This window comes from Canis aureus, chromosome 19 (assembly GCF_053574225.1).
Source record: "Canis aureus isolate CA01 chromosome 19, VMU_Caureus_v.1.0, whole genome shotgun sequence".
Lineage (NCBI taxonomy): Eukaryota > Metazoa > Chordata > Mammalia > Carnivora > Canidae > Canis > Canis aureus.
The window spans coordinates 41,315,043-41,330,273 of record NC_135629.1 but is presented as its reverse complement, the minus strand read 5'-3'; the positions used below and the strand labels follow the sequence as shown (position 1 = coordinate 41,330,273).

At 55.6% G+C, this 15,231-nt stretch overlaps 1 protein-coding gene and 1 long non-coding RNA gene across 2 annotated transcripts; one reads left to right on the top strand and one right to left on the bottom strand.

Annotated features, from left to right (window-relative positions):
- The first annotated feature begins 101 nt into the window (after positions 1 to 101).
- On the top strand, positions 102 to 15,084 carry P4HTM (prolyl 4-hydroxylase, transmembrane). The gene is made up of 9 exons (XM_077859010.1): positions 102 to 452; positions 636 to 717; positions 9,317 to 9,507; positions 10,309 to 10,405; positions 12,141 to 12,303; positions 12,860 to 13,045; positions 13,742 to 13,832; positions 14,041 to 14,164; positions 14,654 to 15,084. Exons 1-9 carry the CDS (start codon positions 117 to 119, stop codon positions 14,872 to 14,874), a joined length of 1,491 nt encoding a protein of 496 aa, XP_077715136.1. The 5' UTR covers positions 102 to 116; the 3' UTR covers positions 14,875 to 15,084.
- LOC144290116 (uncharacterized) lies at positions 4,400 to 6,322 on the bottom strand. The gene is made up of 2 exons (XR_013357944.1): positions 6,019 to 6,322; positions 4,400 to 5,363 (listed from the first exon to the last, which is right to left on the bottom strand). It is a non-coding gene; the product is annotated as an uncharacterized LOC144290116 (long non-coding RNA).
- Positions 15,085 to 15,231: the final 147 nt, after the last annotated feature.

Sequence of the window (15,231 nt, the reverse complement as noted above, 5' to 3'; positions counted from 1 at the left end):
GGCACCGTCTCCTAGAGACCGCGGCGCGCGCCCTCTCCGCGGCGGTTGTCCAGGCGACGGCGCGGCGCGGGCATCCCCGCGGCCCCTCCCCTGGGCGTGCGCGCGACCTGGGCGCCATGGCGGCGGCGGCGGCGGCGGCCCCGAGGCCCGAGGCCGTGAGTCCGCAGTGGGCGCCGCCTGGACACGAGCGGACCGGGGCTGCGGCCGCGCTGGGCGACTGCGAGGACGCACCCGTCCGGCCGTTGTGCAAGCCCCGCGGCATCTGCTCGCGCGCCTACTTCCTGGTGCTGATGGTGTTCGTGCACCTGTACCTGGGCAACGTGCTGGCGTTGCTGCTCTTCGTGCACTACAGCAACGGCGACGAGAGCAGCGACCCCGGGCCCCAGCGCCGCGCCCAGGACCCCGGGCCCGCGCCAACCCTCGGTCCCCTCGCCCGGCTCGAGGGCATCAAGGTGAGGACCCTCGCCTCGCCGCGCCCCAGGCCCTCCCGGCCGACAGCCCACGACCTCCTGGCTCCTCCCTGCGTCTGCCCCGCGCGCAGCCCCGGCTCGTCGCGCTCCGGGCCCGGGCGCCCGTCCCCTGCTCGGGCGGCGCGGCCTGGGGCCCGAGCTGCCCGCGGTGCTCCCTTCCCTTAGGTGGGGCACGAGCGTAAGGTCCAGCTGGTCGCCGACAGGGATCACTTCATCCGAACCCTCAGCCTCAAGCCGCTGCTCTTCGGTAAGTCCGCAGGGCACTCCCGGGAGGGGCCAGGGGCTGCAGTTTGGGGGCGCCTGGAGGCTCATGTTGGCCACGTGACTTCTGTTTTGAAAATGGCTGCTTCAAAGTAGCTCTTTTTCTACCCAAAGGTTTCCCCAAGTGAATTACCAACCCCCACCTCCATAATAGGGTGACAGGACGACCTTTCCACGCTCTCCTCTCCGACTCCTACTCTGCAGCGTATCTTCCATTACAGGGCTGGGCCTTATGACCCTGAGGCAGTTGTCTAAACACTTCATTGGAAACCACCTCTGGACACTGCCTGCCATCATTAATTCTGTCACATTCTGGAATTGGGGGAGGGTGGGAGAGACCGATGACCACGTCCTAGCTGATCACAGTGCCTCAGGAGGAATCTCACTGCCGAGGTGGGCCCTGTGGACTGGTGAGAAGGTGTCCAATGTAGATAAACTGGCGTCCCCAGACCTGGCCCACTGGAGCACCAGCCTTAGCTACCAGCACTGGGGTTCTTAGGATGGAGTTGTGTTCAGCCATAAGTAGGCAAAACCTTCCATGGAGTGTGACCTCATTTGAAACCAGCATCATAAGCTCACATTTTCTGAGCTCTGGTTATGTGCTAGGCTTCATATGATCATTTCAATTCATTCTTACAACCCCTCTGTGAGGTGGGTGTGGATCCCACCCTCAGGTTCCTCAGTGAGAAAGTGAGGCACAGAGAGCTGTAGTTGCTTGGCCAGACTCCTACAGCTAGTACCCTGGCAAAGCTAGGATTAGAACCCAAGCAGCCTGCTGCTAGAGCCTGTACTCTGTACCCAACATGCCATGAAGACTCTGAAGTCCTTCAAAGACTACCAGAGTCTGCAAGGTGGGGTTCCCCAGACCCATGACCTTGCCCAGGATAGGTTTGCCCACCCAGCCCTGGATACCTAGTTTCAGTGACACACTTACCTGCAGACCTTGGGCTGTTCCTGCCTGCTGAGGGATTGTGTGGGTTAGGGGCTTTAAGGAGAGGACTGGGAACCAAATTAGAGCATCTGAGCACATGCTATCACCCCTGGGGCAGAGGGCCCTGGTTGAGGATTATGGCTAGACCTATGAGAATGATTTCACGTGCATGCGGTGCAAGGAGAAATAGTTATTTTGGTCCTGTTGTGGGAGGGGCTCTAAAATATTGTTACTATTATTATTACTACTGCATAAGGTTGAAGTCTGTGCCATGCACTATTTTAAGTGCTGGGAAGACAGCTTTGAACAAAATAGGAAAAATAAAAACAAAACACCACCAACACTCACACACACACCTAAAGCTGACATTCGAATAAGGAGGCAGACAATAAACAAACAAATGTGTATAGCATGTCAGATGGTGATAAGTGATTGCAGACAAATAAGATAGAATTTCAACTGTGGCTGAGTGAAGTAAGTCAGTCGGAGAAGGACAAACATTATATGTTCTCATTCATTTGGGGAATATAAATAATAGTGAAAGGGAAAATAAGGGAAGGGAGAAGAAATGTGTGGGAAATATCAGAAAGGGAGACAGAACATAAAGACTGCTAACTCTGGGAAACGAACTAGGGGTGGTAGAAGGGGAGGAGGGCGGGGGGTGGGAGTGAATGGGTGACGGGCACTGGGTGTTATTCTGTATGTTAGTAAATTGAACACCAATAAAAAAAAAAAAAAAAAAAAAAAAAAAAAAAAAAAAAAAAAGAATTTCAACTGTGGTTGAAACTCTCAACAGGGTGACCAAGGTAGGCGTCCCTGTGAAAGATATTTAAGTAAAGACCTCTAGGAGCTATGGGATCAAGCCAGGTGGCTGTCAGGAAAGGGTGATACAGGCAAAGGGAACAGCACTCACCCTTTTATTGCTACACGGCCATGAACAGACCTGTCTAAAGAGGTTGTGCTCTCAGTTTTCTGGGGACCTGTATGCACTTAATTCAGATATATGTTAGGTTAAAGGTTATGAGGCCATAACTGTCCCCTTCACCCCCTAACATGTAGCTGTTGCATCAAAGTCCTGCAGAGCAGAGAATGAGAAACCCAAACCCTGCAAATTATAGGCCGCAGGAGAGATGTGACACGAGGTAAACAGGTCTGGTTAGGCCGTCAGATGGGTCTGTGTACAAATTACAAAGCTCATGGCTGGGAGAATTGGGTGGCTGCAGCAAGAGCCTCCAGCTGTGGCTCCCATTTTCTCTCAAACTTTTACATTGACTTTGAGTCTGCTGGTGGACGGTGCGCCAGGTTTCACCCAGGGGGTCCTGGGGCTTGCCCCATGGTGAAACAAGGTGAGCCACATGAAGAAAAGATCGCTGATTATAGGCAGTTCACTTGTGAGGCAGGGAGAGCACAGGGAGAGGATGTTGGAGGAGGAGCAGCCCCTGTCTGCTGTGGTGCTGGATGGATCCAAAGAAGGAAGCCTTACCTCAAGAAGGAGCAGTGTTGGTCTTCTGTGGCTTCCTGTTTATTCATCTACTGCCGCCCTATACAGGCAGGGAGGCCAGGGATAATGGGCCTGCTGTGGGCCCTGCCACCTCTGCCTTGCTGCCTGCCCTTGGCTCCAGACCTGTGACTCTCAGCCTCGGGGGGGCGGGGGGTGCCAGGGCTTGAGGGGTGGGTGTTCAGGGTATAAGCTGGGGCAAGGGGAATGGGTTCTATCCCAGAGTGCCCACATCTGTAGGGGAGGGAGCCCCACCACTCCATGGGGAATATCCCATGCAACCAGTCTCTCCCTTTGGGAAACATTCCCTGTTTCCCAAGTTTGTCCCTAAAGATCTGGGGCAAGTGGAACCTGGGCCACTCAGGCCCCACTGTGAGTGCTTGGCCCTATACCTGCTTGACTGTGGTAGGCATTTCGCAAGGATTTGGACCATCAGAAGTCAGCTGAGGACTTCGTCCTGTTCAGTTCAGAAGAGAGATGTTCCAGTTTTGAGTCATTGTCATCTCTCTGGGGACATTTCTACCTTTCATGAGGCTCACTTCTTCCTCCACCCCACCCTCATTCTGTGTTTAAACAACAGATCAGTCTTACCACCCTCTTCCTTAAAAGTCTCCCAAGATTTCCCCTTCACCTCAGTTTCCTTTGGTCCCCTCATCTCCTGCTACCCCTTATTCACTTCCTGCTTTCCCCAAGCTCATGCTGCCTTGGGGCTTTTGGATGTGCTGTGCCCTCCACCAGAAGGCTCAGACCTGGCTTTTCCCACAGAGGGTCTCTTCCGCTCCATTGGGCCTCTGTGCACACATCCCCTCCTCAGAGACCTGTCTTGAACTCAAACTGGTCTTCAGAGGTTCCCAGACACCTTTGTATCAGCCTGCTTGGTTTTCTTCTCAGCACTTAGCATCACTGGAGACTGTCTTCTCTATTTGTCATTTGTACCCTTCCCTAAAGGTGAGCTGCGTGCAGGGGAGGCTGATTTGTGCTGGCTGTGTAGCCAGCAGCCGGTGGAGTCGTGTCTACTCCTGGTCATGACTGGCTGGCTGGAGGGATTTACTGGGCACTCAGTCAGACCAGCACTGGTCTGCTTGCTCAGAGTGACCTCCCACCACCTGGGCAGGTGCCCTCTAATCTGGCTTTTCCTTCAAGAGCAGCAGGAGCACTTCCAGAAGGCCAAAAAGAGTTTTAGCCCATTTTCTTAACTAGTTATGGTAAATGAGTAATACAATACAATACACAAAACAATTTATCTTAAAACCATGACTGCTTTATCATAGGATTTCCAAGTCAGCTCAAGAAAACAATTAGGCAGTTACTTAAGACCACTGTGTTCTTGACAAACACTGGAGGCCCAGAAATAGGGAAAGAACTCTGTGTGTATATAAGTTCAGATTTGTAAGCAGCTTACTGTAGTTTTCTGCACGGACTTGTCCCCACCCCAGTGCTTTTCATGGGCCTGCAGTGTGATGGAACTAGGGACTCAGTAAAGGTCAGACAGATAAAATGGAATCTGTGGGGCTTGATGAGAAGCATCCTGCCCAGGGTGAGCACAGGCTTTGCACTTGCCCTGAGACTGCTGGGGCTGCTGGGGCTTGTGGGCATTAGCCAGGCTGTCATCCCAGGCCTGCGAAGGACAGAAAGGTGGTCTTGTGTACCCAGCACACACAGCTGCCAGAGAGCCAGCCTCCTTTGTGTCTGGGCAAGAAGGGACCCCTTAGCTGTGACCACCAAAGTGGGTTTCTGTCCCGCTTGGGCCTTTCCTGGGGTTTCTCTGGACTCTGGTCTGCAAATATCCATGAAGGGCAGAAGATAGAGGGTTTTATGGGTGTCCAGGGCAGCGCGTGCTTTGTGTGGCTGATGCCAAGGCCGAGGCAGGCTCTCTCTGCCTGTATTAACCCCTGTTCTGGGCACTAGTGATGGTACCACCTGTGCACAGCCAATTGCAGATTCTGGTGGCCTTGGCTCCAAACATAGGCTGTGGTTACCAGCCACCAAGGGCCCTGCACTCCCCACTTAGCACGTAGGTCCCAGCATGCCTTCCTCGCAAGACATTGTGCACGCACATGGCATCCAGTTGCAGCCAGTGATGCAGAGTAGGGGCCGTTGTACAGCAGGCGGTGGGCCTGTCTTCAGCACCTCTAGCCCGGAGTCCAGGTGGCAGTCTGAGAGACCAAAGGATGTCCCGTTGCATTGGGAGAGTCTGCCTTCACTGCTGAATGGGATCAGAGGAGTGGGGTGATGCACAGGGTCTCTAGGAGTACCCTCATTCCCTCCACCTGCTGAACCACACTCTTTGATGCTCTGCTCTTAATCAAGTCCTAGAGAAGAGCTGAAGTCTTGGCTGTCACCCTCCTAAGCAGATTTGTTGGGTGTGTTGTTTTTAGCAATGCCTCGTTTATTAAAGGCATTTATTTTGTAGCTCTAACCAGATAAAGCATTTGAGTGCCCCCTCTTTCATTTGTCTTACATCGAGTTTGGAGCTGGAACAGAGGCACTTGTAAGGTGGGTGTAAGGGCTGCTGGGCACTAGGGGCTCACCAAAGTCACTGGCACAGAGCACGTCCAGGACCTCGTTGGTGAAGCAGGCGTCCTGCAGCTAACTCACAGTCCCTGCAGCTGGCCCACAGCACTGGGGGTGGGGGTGGGGGGAGGGCCTAGTGAGGCTCTGCTGGCAGGAGTTGGGGAGGGGCCACCAGCACGGGGGAGGGGAGGCCCTCTCACTGGCCCCCGGTCCTTCACCCTTTCTGAGACCTGCTCCTGTGGCCTGTTCCTCATCTCCCCTGCCAGCGAGACCCTGCGGGCAGTGGCTCAGGAGGGTGGGGCACTGCGGGTGGGCCCCGGCTCCCAGGCCTTGTGGGGACTCACGTGGGTGGCACAGGCGGGAGCCCTTGGAAATAGCAGCGACCGCAGACCGCAGAGGCAGAGGCTGTGTTCAGCAGGGAAGCGGCTGCAGTGCAGGATGGCCCGCCAGGGGTAGCCCTAGCAGGCCATGGTGGGCCCACAGCTGGCCTGCGGCCTATGACCCTGCGGAGGTGGGGGGAAGGATGGGGGCGACGGGGCGCTCAGGAGGACCGGGCTTCCTGGATGCCCCCCCTTTCGCGCTCCTGGTACTGAGGCAAGCCTGGGACTCTGCGGTTGCTGGGCAACGACACCTGGTCACCTAGCAACAGTTCTCAGCCCTGCATGTCCCTTAACAGCGCTTAGGTCTTAATGCACCCCCTCCACCCCCCCACCCCCGTCCTCCTGTGGCCTGTCTGCTTTCCAGCTTTCCAGCGCACCTCCCCCCTCCAGCTCGGGAGGACATCCAGTGCAGCAGAGAGGGGTGTATGCGAAGGGCCTTCACCCCCCATCTTGGAAGGAGAAAGCAGAGCCCTCCCTCTTGCCCTGGAAGGCCTGCAGGAGACTGCAGTTTCTGACCGGGGCTGGGGTTGGCAAAGAGCACAGAGGCCCGATCATTGGATTCTGAAGGAGCCCATTCTTGGTGCTACTGGCATGGTCACCCTGAGGCTCTGGGAAGGTCCCTCACTCTGCAGAGAAGGAACTGAACGAGCTGTGATTCATGAAGGAGGTTAGGCTGGGGAAGAGGAATCAGCCTTGTGATCTCTGAACTCTGGGAGAAAAGGCCCTCAGATGAGCTCCATCTCTTGCCAGGATCCCTTGAGCAGTTTCCACACTTCACTAGAGAGGAGCTTCCAACCCAAAGCAGCCTACCCATTAGCCATACTTTGACATTCAAGAGCCCTTGATGCTTTGAGGGTCCAGACCAAGGGTGCTCACCATTGATGGTCCCCTGCCTATGTCTCCTCTGTCCCATGAGCACCTGCTCCCCTGTGCCAGGAACACCCTGACAAGACAATCCTTCATCTTCATTTCCCTCCCTACCCCTGTCAGCACCCAGCCCTGAGAGGTACACCGCAATGGTTAGTGAACAGGCCCTGGCAGAGGAAAGGTCCCTCTGCCGTAACCCAGGAGCCCCCGTCCTACCTGTCAAGGCACACAGGAGCAAAGAGAGAGCAGAGGAAGAGGTGGGCATCAGAGTGGCACTCCATGGCCATCAGGGGCAGCCAGCTGACTGACTGCTGGAGAGCCTTGGCCGCTGTGTCATGATCCAGCAAGTTGGGCAGCCGCATCTCTGTGTAGCCAATGTCATGGCACAGCACCGTGGCTTGGGGAATGGGCATGCACCGTTTGGGGCCTCAGGGAGCCCCTGCTCCACTGACCCCCCACAGCACCGCCAGTGCCACTAACAGCCACAGCCCTTGATCCATCACCTGCTTTGTCTACCTTGATCTTCATGGGCTGAGGTTGAGGGCTTTATAAGTTTGTACCTTCACCCCAGGAGCCAGTGTTTGTGCAGATCCCAGGTGCTGGGACACCCTCCCCCCCTTCTGCCATCTGGTTAGGCCCCAGTGTGCTGGCCTGGGCTGTTTGCATTGGATTAGCACTCTGTAGGGGGCTGTAGAGGTTGGTGGCATCTTTGGGCCTGTGGATTACCAGCACTTAATAAACTGAAGAAACCTGGGCCTGTGTTTTTTCTTTTTCTGGTTTACTTTTCTTGTTTATTTATGTTTTAAGCTACCCAGGAGGTGGCTGTTGATTAGCAGTTTGTTCTAACCCATTGTCCAGAGCACCTGCACCCCCCACCCTACCCCCAGGAGATGGCTCACACCGTTTCTGGGTTTGCTTGGTTGGGAGAGGGTCAAGCAGGCCTAGGTGGGGACCTTTGTCCTGCCCTCAGTGTCATCACATCTGAGTCATCTACCCAGGGAAGCTGAATATGGTTGTGAGCATGGACTTGAGTACAACAGCCTGGGTGGCCCCAGGCAAGTAGCTGATGTCTCTGTGCTGGCCATGCCTCATGGGTAAGAAAGGCAAATCGAGGGGGCCTGGCTTTCTAGGGTAAATTTAGGGATTAAGGAGTTGATGACATGCTTAGGACAGGACACAGAGTCTGTGCCACCTAAGTGTGATCTGTGATAACCACTAAAAACCGTTCCTGGCTCTGGGCAGCCATTTTCCTTCCTTTTGGCAGTGCCTGGAACTTAATGCTGGGAGTCTAACGCTGAGAGGTGGTAGGCCACTCTGCGGTTCTGAGGGGTCACTGGCAGCAGGGCCCTGCCTCCAGTCAGTTCCTCGGTGGGCCTCTTGTTCCCCAACTAAGGAAGTCCTCTCTCCCAGGAACGAGGGAATGATGCAGGGCCATGCTCCTGTCTAAGAGTGCCTGGGGCTCCTGGGGCCTGAGGCTCACTTTCCAGCTGGACCATGCTGCTTATGGAGCCTGTGTGGGGACATCCAGCCACTGGAGCCAAGCCCTAAGCCTGACTGGCCTTTACTTGGACTTAGAGGCATGACGTTTAGTGTACACTTGTTCCCAAAGCAAAGGATACCTGGGGCTTGGGACGCCTGGGTGGCTCAGCGGTTTAGTGCTGCCTTTGGCCCGGGGCGTGATCCTGGAGTCCCAGGATCGAGTCCCATGTCGGGCTCCCTGCGTGGAGCCTGCTTCTCCCTCTGCCTGTGTCTCTGCCTCTCTCTGTGTGTGTGTGTGTGTGTCTTTCATAAATAAATAAAAATCTTAAAAAAAAAAAAAAAAAAAAGGATACCTAGGGCATCTTCTCCGAGCATCTGCCAAAAGCCTAAGTGACCCCCACTGACAGATGTGCCAGCACTGGGCAGGTCAGCCCTAGGCAGATGGTCAGCGCCCACTTGTGCAGGAGAGTGGAGGGCAAGGACTGGCCTACAGCACTGAATGTTTCACACTTTGTTTTTATTTGATCAATACTGAAAAGCAAAAATGAAAGCAAAACCCAGTCACCATCACCCACTTTAAAATACGTACCGAGTCAGAAGTGGATGTCAACCCTCTGGCCTTCAGTCGCACTCCAAGGTGGGTGAGCTTAGCTCTAGCAAGCTTCTCAGGGCTCCCCTGGGAAATGTGTGCTGTCGCATCAAAGACAAAAACCTGTGTTCCAAATGCAGGCCAACCTTTGCAGGACAACTCAATCCTGGGGTTAGAGTCCAGAGTAGAGGTAAAGGGGAATGTGATGTCCTGACATGATGACCACCAGGGGACAGGAGTACCCCAGGAACTCGGCAGAGAGGAAGTTAATGGCTGCATCGGTACCCTGGCTCCATCCTTGGCCTCACCCACCTCCTCTTCTGGCAGAAATCCCTGGCTTCCTGAGTGATGAGGAATGTCGGCTCATCATCCACCTGGCCCAGATGAAGGGGTTACAGCGCAGCCAGATTCTGCCTACTGAAGAATACGAGGAGGCAATGGGCACAATGCAGGTCAGCCAGCTGGATCTCTTCCGGCTGCTGGACCAGAACCGTGATGGTCGCCTGCAGCTCCGCGAGGTTGGGATCTGGGGACCTGGAGTAGGCACAGGGTGGGAGTGTCTAGAACTGTCTTTCTAGTGGCCTGCTTAGCCCTGGCCCCAAAAGTCAGGTGCCATCTCAGATCAGCTGGGGCATACCCAGTCCCAGAGGCCCCCTTTTCCTTCCCTGGAGAGCCCCTTGCTGGCCTGGGAACCCCAAAAGATGGTAGGAGAAACCCACCTGGGGGTGATGACATTATTGCCACAATTCCTGGGTGGTGTGCCATCTGTGGTCTGGATTCCTTGCTGCCATGGCTGGGGACCCCACAAAAATCATGGTGGAGGGGGTGGCAGGTCTTAGTAGCCAAAAGTCTGCATATCGCTTTTACATGGCCCTCACACCAGGCTTCTGACAGGTCTTGGCAGGGTGTAGAGTCCCTTACTTATACAGAGTGCCCCACTGAGCCTGGTCGTCTTGACAAGCCCAGTGATCATGCCCTGGCCAGGCTTCCCCTTGGTGCCTGTTCGCATGCAAGCCCCAGGCCTTGGCCTCCCCTGTCTACTTGGAGTATCTGAGTGGGTCACAGTCCCAACAGGGCCAGGAATGCCTGGCCATAGGTCTCTTAGCTATCCCAGGTCTCTTAGCCTCCTCCCCAGATGCCTGTAGGCCTCTCTGCCTACCCTCCCTTTAGCTCAGGGACCTCAGGCTCTGTCCTGTGTCCTCAACCATACCCCATCACCGGAACCCTTAGCCCTTACTGCAAGAACTGGGCAGCTGTCTGTGCTCTGGTGGCTCTTCATCATTGGGGCCACTCCACTGAGGGACCATCTTGTGCTTTAGGTCCTGGCCCAGACTCGCCTGGGAAATGGACGGTGGATGACTCCAGAGAACATTCAGGAGATGTACTCTGCGATCAAGGCTGACCCTGATGGTGATGGTGAGCTCATACCTCGCCACAGTTCTGTCCCTGGAAGCCTCCTGCCTCCTGTATACCCAGCTTTTAGAGTAGCCAGAGATGAGGAGGCAAGGATCCAGCCTTGCTCTCACTCCTGGGTGGCTGAGTCCTCACATTTGCCTTGGTGACAGTCTAGAGGGCAGTTCTTGGAGGCCCTTTTGACCTCAGCAGGTAGAGTCTAGGGTACAGGAAGAGAGTTGCTGGCTGGCAGAGGGCAGAGTAGGTATAGTAGGAGCAGAGGGCCAGTGAGGTCAGCTTGAGATTGGCCATTCATCCTGTTCCATCCACCTCTCTCCAGCCAGGCACAGGGTCTACCCCCGGAAGACACCCTCTCTAGTCTAAGATCTTGCCTTCTTCTTGCCTACCTAGAGTCCTGCAAACTGCTGGGGGTGGTTTGGGTAGGGGAGCTGTCATGCAAGTACCCTACTCTCCTTTGATAATAACAACCAGGATGTTACTGAGGTGTAGTAATCACTCAGCTCTGGATGAAATGGGGAAGGTGCAATAGTGAAATAGGACTTGGAAGAATGGTCCTGTGGCTGGCCAACCTAGAGTGAAGGATCTGCCCAAGACCTGTGGCTGGACGGGCATCATGCTGCTACTGCCCCCACGTACAGAGCTGGTGACAAGCTGACAGGCCTTGTGTTCCCTACTCTCAGAGAAATCTGGGCAAAACAGTAGAAAGTTTGTTCCTTAGAGGTACGTGGGTGGCTGTTGGTTAAGCATCTGACTCTTGATCTCAGCTCAGGTCTTATCTCAGGGTCATGAGTTCAAGCCCCATGCTGAGCTCCATGCTGGGGGCATGGAGCCTACCTAAAAAAAGAAGAAAAAAAATGGGTTTCTCCTTTGGGTTGGCCAGGTTATAAATGGAACAGACACCAGCTATTCTTCCAGAACCCCAAGAAAGTGGAGCTTCTACTTTGTGGGTTGGCCAGGAACAGGGAGAGAGCGTTCTCATTTGGGGGAGTGGCCTGGCTTTCTTTGTTGAGCTAGCATGGTAACCCAGCAGACAAGACTGGCTAGCTAGATATATTCCATTCAGGTTGGGACCTGAGGTCATAAGGGAACTCCTGGGGACCTGCCCCAGATTAAACTCTAGCATGGAAGGCCCTGGGTAAAAACCAGCACTGACTACTCTTTCTTCACCCTCTAGAGGACCAGAGAGTAGCCACTCTGTGCTTCAGAGCCAGGCTGGAGGGCCAGGGGCAGTCCTTGGCCTAGGGTCTTGGCCATATGATTCAAGCTTCGCTTGGCAACCCTGCTCTGGCCAATCTAGTAGGGGTTGGGCTTTATTTATTTATTTGTTTGTTTATTTATTTGAGAGAAACGAGCGGGGGTGGGGGGGGAGTAGCAGAGGGAGAGGGAGAAGCAGACTCCCCGCTGAGCAGGGTGCCTGATGCAGGATTGGATTCCCAAATCCTGGGATCATGACCTGAGCTAGAGGCAGATGCTTAACCGACTGAGCCACCCCAGTGCCTAGGGGTTGGGCTTCTTCCTTTGGGGGGCCAAATCAGGGTTTAACTGAGGAAGTGAACTTCCCTAGGTCTTCATAGGGCCTGATGTGACAGAAGCCAGGTTCATCTGACCCAGGAGTTCAGGTTGGGGGACAGGTGCACTGCCTTTGGTGCCTGAAGCCAGGGGTAGATAGGATGCTGCAGCCTGCCACCGTGGCCTCCGTACATGGGTTTGCGGGCACTGATGATGGTGCCCCATGCAGGAGTGCTGAGCCTGCAGGAGTTCTCTGACATGGACCTTCGAGACTTCCACAAGTACATGAGGAGCCACAAGGCGGCCTCCAGCGAGCTGGTGCGGAACAGCCACCATACGTGGCTCTACCAGGGCGAAGGTGCCCACCACGTCATGCGCGCCATCCGCCAGAGGTGAGCACCGCAGCAGGAGCAGGTCTGGTGGGGCCCACACAGAAGTTCTTGGTTGGGGCCAAGGGGACAGACTTGGTTAGCCAACTCAGGATTAAGTTCTACTTGTTAGACCGGGATTAGGACCCATTAAAAGACAGGCAATTAACAAAGGCAAATTAACCCTAATTGTGGGCAAACAATATACATTTGGGATTAGAAATAGATTGCAATGTTTGTTTTTCGCTAATTAGAGAAATGACGTCTTATCTCTGTCCACAGGCCCCCCTGCCCTTGAGCAGCCAGGGGTTTTAGATAAGCAACCTCCTTCCTGGAGGGAGTGACCCCCACTCCCAATTTAGTGGAAATCTCATCTTCCCCACCCAACGCAGTCTCTGGCATCCAGGGAGAAAGGCTGATGAGTAACCCCTTCCTGCTCCTACCGGGCCAGTCTGGGGTTGATGTCAGGGGCTTTCAGGGGAGTTGGGCAGTGGTAGAGCTGGTGGCAGGTCCGGGGTCTGGCTTCTCCAGGGCACCACCTTGCATGGGACTGCTCAGCTGAATGCCTGCTGTCCACCAGGGTGCTCCGCCTCACCCGCCTGTCACCTGAAATCGTGGAGCTCAGTGAGCCACTGCAGGTTGTGCGGTATGGCGAGGGAGGCCACTACCATGCCCATGTGGACAGCGGGCCTGTGTACCCAGAGACCATCTGCTCCCATACCAAGCTGGTAGCCAATGAGTCTGTACCCTTCGAGACCTCCTGCCGGCAAGTACCTCCCACCTGGGGTGGCCTTCAACTCCCAGACTAGGCATTCCCATGACATAAACACAGCCCTGCCCTACCGGTATACCCCTGGTGTCAGGCCAGGGGAGCGCTGGGCCATCCGTCTGAGGATACCCCATCTTTCCCTGCAGTTTGTTTACCAAGTGGCAGGAAAGGGGTGGCTAAACTAAGGTACCCACAGACAGTAACACTTGTTCCCAGAGCTCTGAGGCATGGGGCAAGGCTGAGTCTCCAGCTTTTTTTGCCCCCCTCTCCCCTGGGTCTTGATTCTTCTCCACTGCTGGAGGCTTCAGCTTCTCTCTTTGAAGCTTTGTCCCCCTTCCCTGCTGAGGCAGGGGGGCAGGTCAGCAGGTCTCTACCCTTCGTGTGACTGCTCTGGGTCAGCCCCTTCTATTCCCAGCCAGCCCTCCTGCATGGTTGTGCTGCTTCTGCTCGCATACCTTTCCCTGCCAGCCATGCAATTTAGCGAAGTGCACCTGTGATCACACAAAACAGTCTGACACATAGAGACTGGGTTTGTGGGAGGAAGGACTGGCTTAGGGACATCTTGGCACTGATGTGCAGTGTTACTGATCTCAGCCTGCCCCTCTTGCCCTTGGGAACCTGGGCAGCTTATCCTGCCCACAGGTAAGCCCGTGGGAGTGTCCACAGCTGCTCAGCAGGCCCCCTGCCTTACAGCTACATGACAGTGCTGTTTTATTTGAACAACGTCACCGGTGGGGGCGAGACTGTCTTCCCTGTAGCAGACAACAGAACCTACGATGAAATGGTAAGGGCCAACCAGGCTGTTACTCTGGTGGGATGGCAAGGCCTTGGGCAATCATAGTATATACCCCTCCAGACCTGGGATGATGCGCCTAAGTGATCCCCTGGGCACTTCTGACTGGTTTCCCTCTGGCCACTTTTGGCTTCCTGGCCCTGGCCCTTGGGCGTACAGTGGGGGCAGTTTGAGAACCCCAGCATCCTGCTGCCCACAGAGTCTGATTCAGGATGATGTTGATCTCCGCGACACTCGGAGGCATTGTGACAAGGGGAATCTGCGTGTCAAGCCCCGGCAGGGCACAGCAGTCTTCTGGTACAACTACCTGCCTGATGGACAAGGTGAGGGCCTGTGGCCAGGCCAAGGGTACCATGAGGGAAGCCTACCCAGCCCAGACAGCCACCCTGGTGGGATGTTTCTGGCACCCCTACAAATGTTCTTCTGTCCCTGGTGCCTCCAAAAGACCATCCTCAGTGACTTCAGGGGCACGTACCTGTGTAGCCTCCTGGGTTACCTTGAGGTCTGTAATGGATTCCGTGATGCTCTAGCCTTCCAGCTCACTGGGGCTGGGGACACATCTGTCATTGACTCAGGCTGTGGACAGGACTAGGAGCAAGAAGGCTGGTTTCAGACCAGTAGTTTTGTCAGTGCATTAGTTGGAGAGAGATACCATGCCCCAAGGAGACCTTGGGGCCAGACTTTGCCCCTACATGTGTGCGCAGCTGGGCCCACCCTGGCCATGCCCTTGGCCCCTATGAGGTCAAGCTCAGGTCAGCACAGCCTAGAGTCCCTCTGGTCCCCTCCTTTGCTCACACCATCCTCCTCTCTAGGTTGGGTGGGCGACGTGGATGACTACTCGCTGCACGGGGGCTGCCTGGTCACACGCGGCACTAAGTGGATTGCCAACAACTGGATCAATGTGGATCCCAGCCGGGCTCGGCAGGCACTGTTCCAGCAGGAGATGGCGCGCCTGGCCCGAGAAGGTGGCGCCGACTCCCAGCCAGAGTGGGCCGTGGACCGGGCCTACCGCGACGCGCGCGTGGAGCTCTGAGGGCAGGGCGGGCCTCAGCCCCCAGCCACAGGCCTCCTGCCGCCCCAGGTCGGGGGACCCGCCGTTCGCCTGTCCAGATGCAGGCCAAAGGCTCGGCCGAGGTCTTGCCCCATCCCGTCTCCAGCCGCGACTAGGGCACCGTTCCTATATTCGTGTTATTTATTGTGTACAGACCATTATGCCCCCTCCAATAAAACTACACGGCTTTGAGCTGCTGGGCCGCGAAGGCGCAGGTGGGGTCGGGGGCAGGCAGACCCGGCCTGTAGGGGTGGGCCGCAGCGCTCGGCGAGCCTCACGTCAGGGGGAGGGGCGAGGACGCCTTCGCCAATGACGAGCTGGCTTGCGTGGGGCGAAGGG

Excerpts from the sequence above, each read along its gene's own strand:
- P4HTM (XM_077859010.1), top strand. The coding sequence starts at position 117 with ATGGCGGCGGCGGCGGCGGCGGCCCCGAGGCCCGAGGCCGTGAGTCCG. Across the intron at positions 718-9,316 it reads CCTCAAGCCGCTGCTCTTCG|AAATCCCTGGCTTCCTGAGT; the intron begins GTAAGTCCGCAG and ends CTCTTCTGGCAG. Across the intron at positions 13,833-14,040 it reads ACAGAACCTACGATGAAATG|AGTCTGATTCAGGATGATGT; the intron begins GTAAGGGCCAAC and ends TGCTGCCCACAG.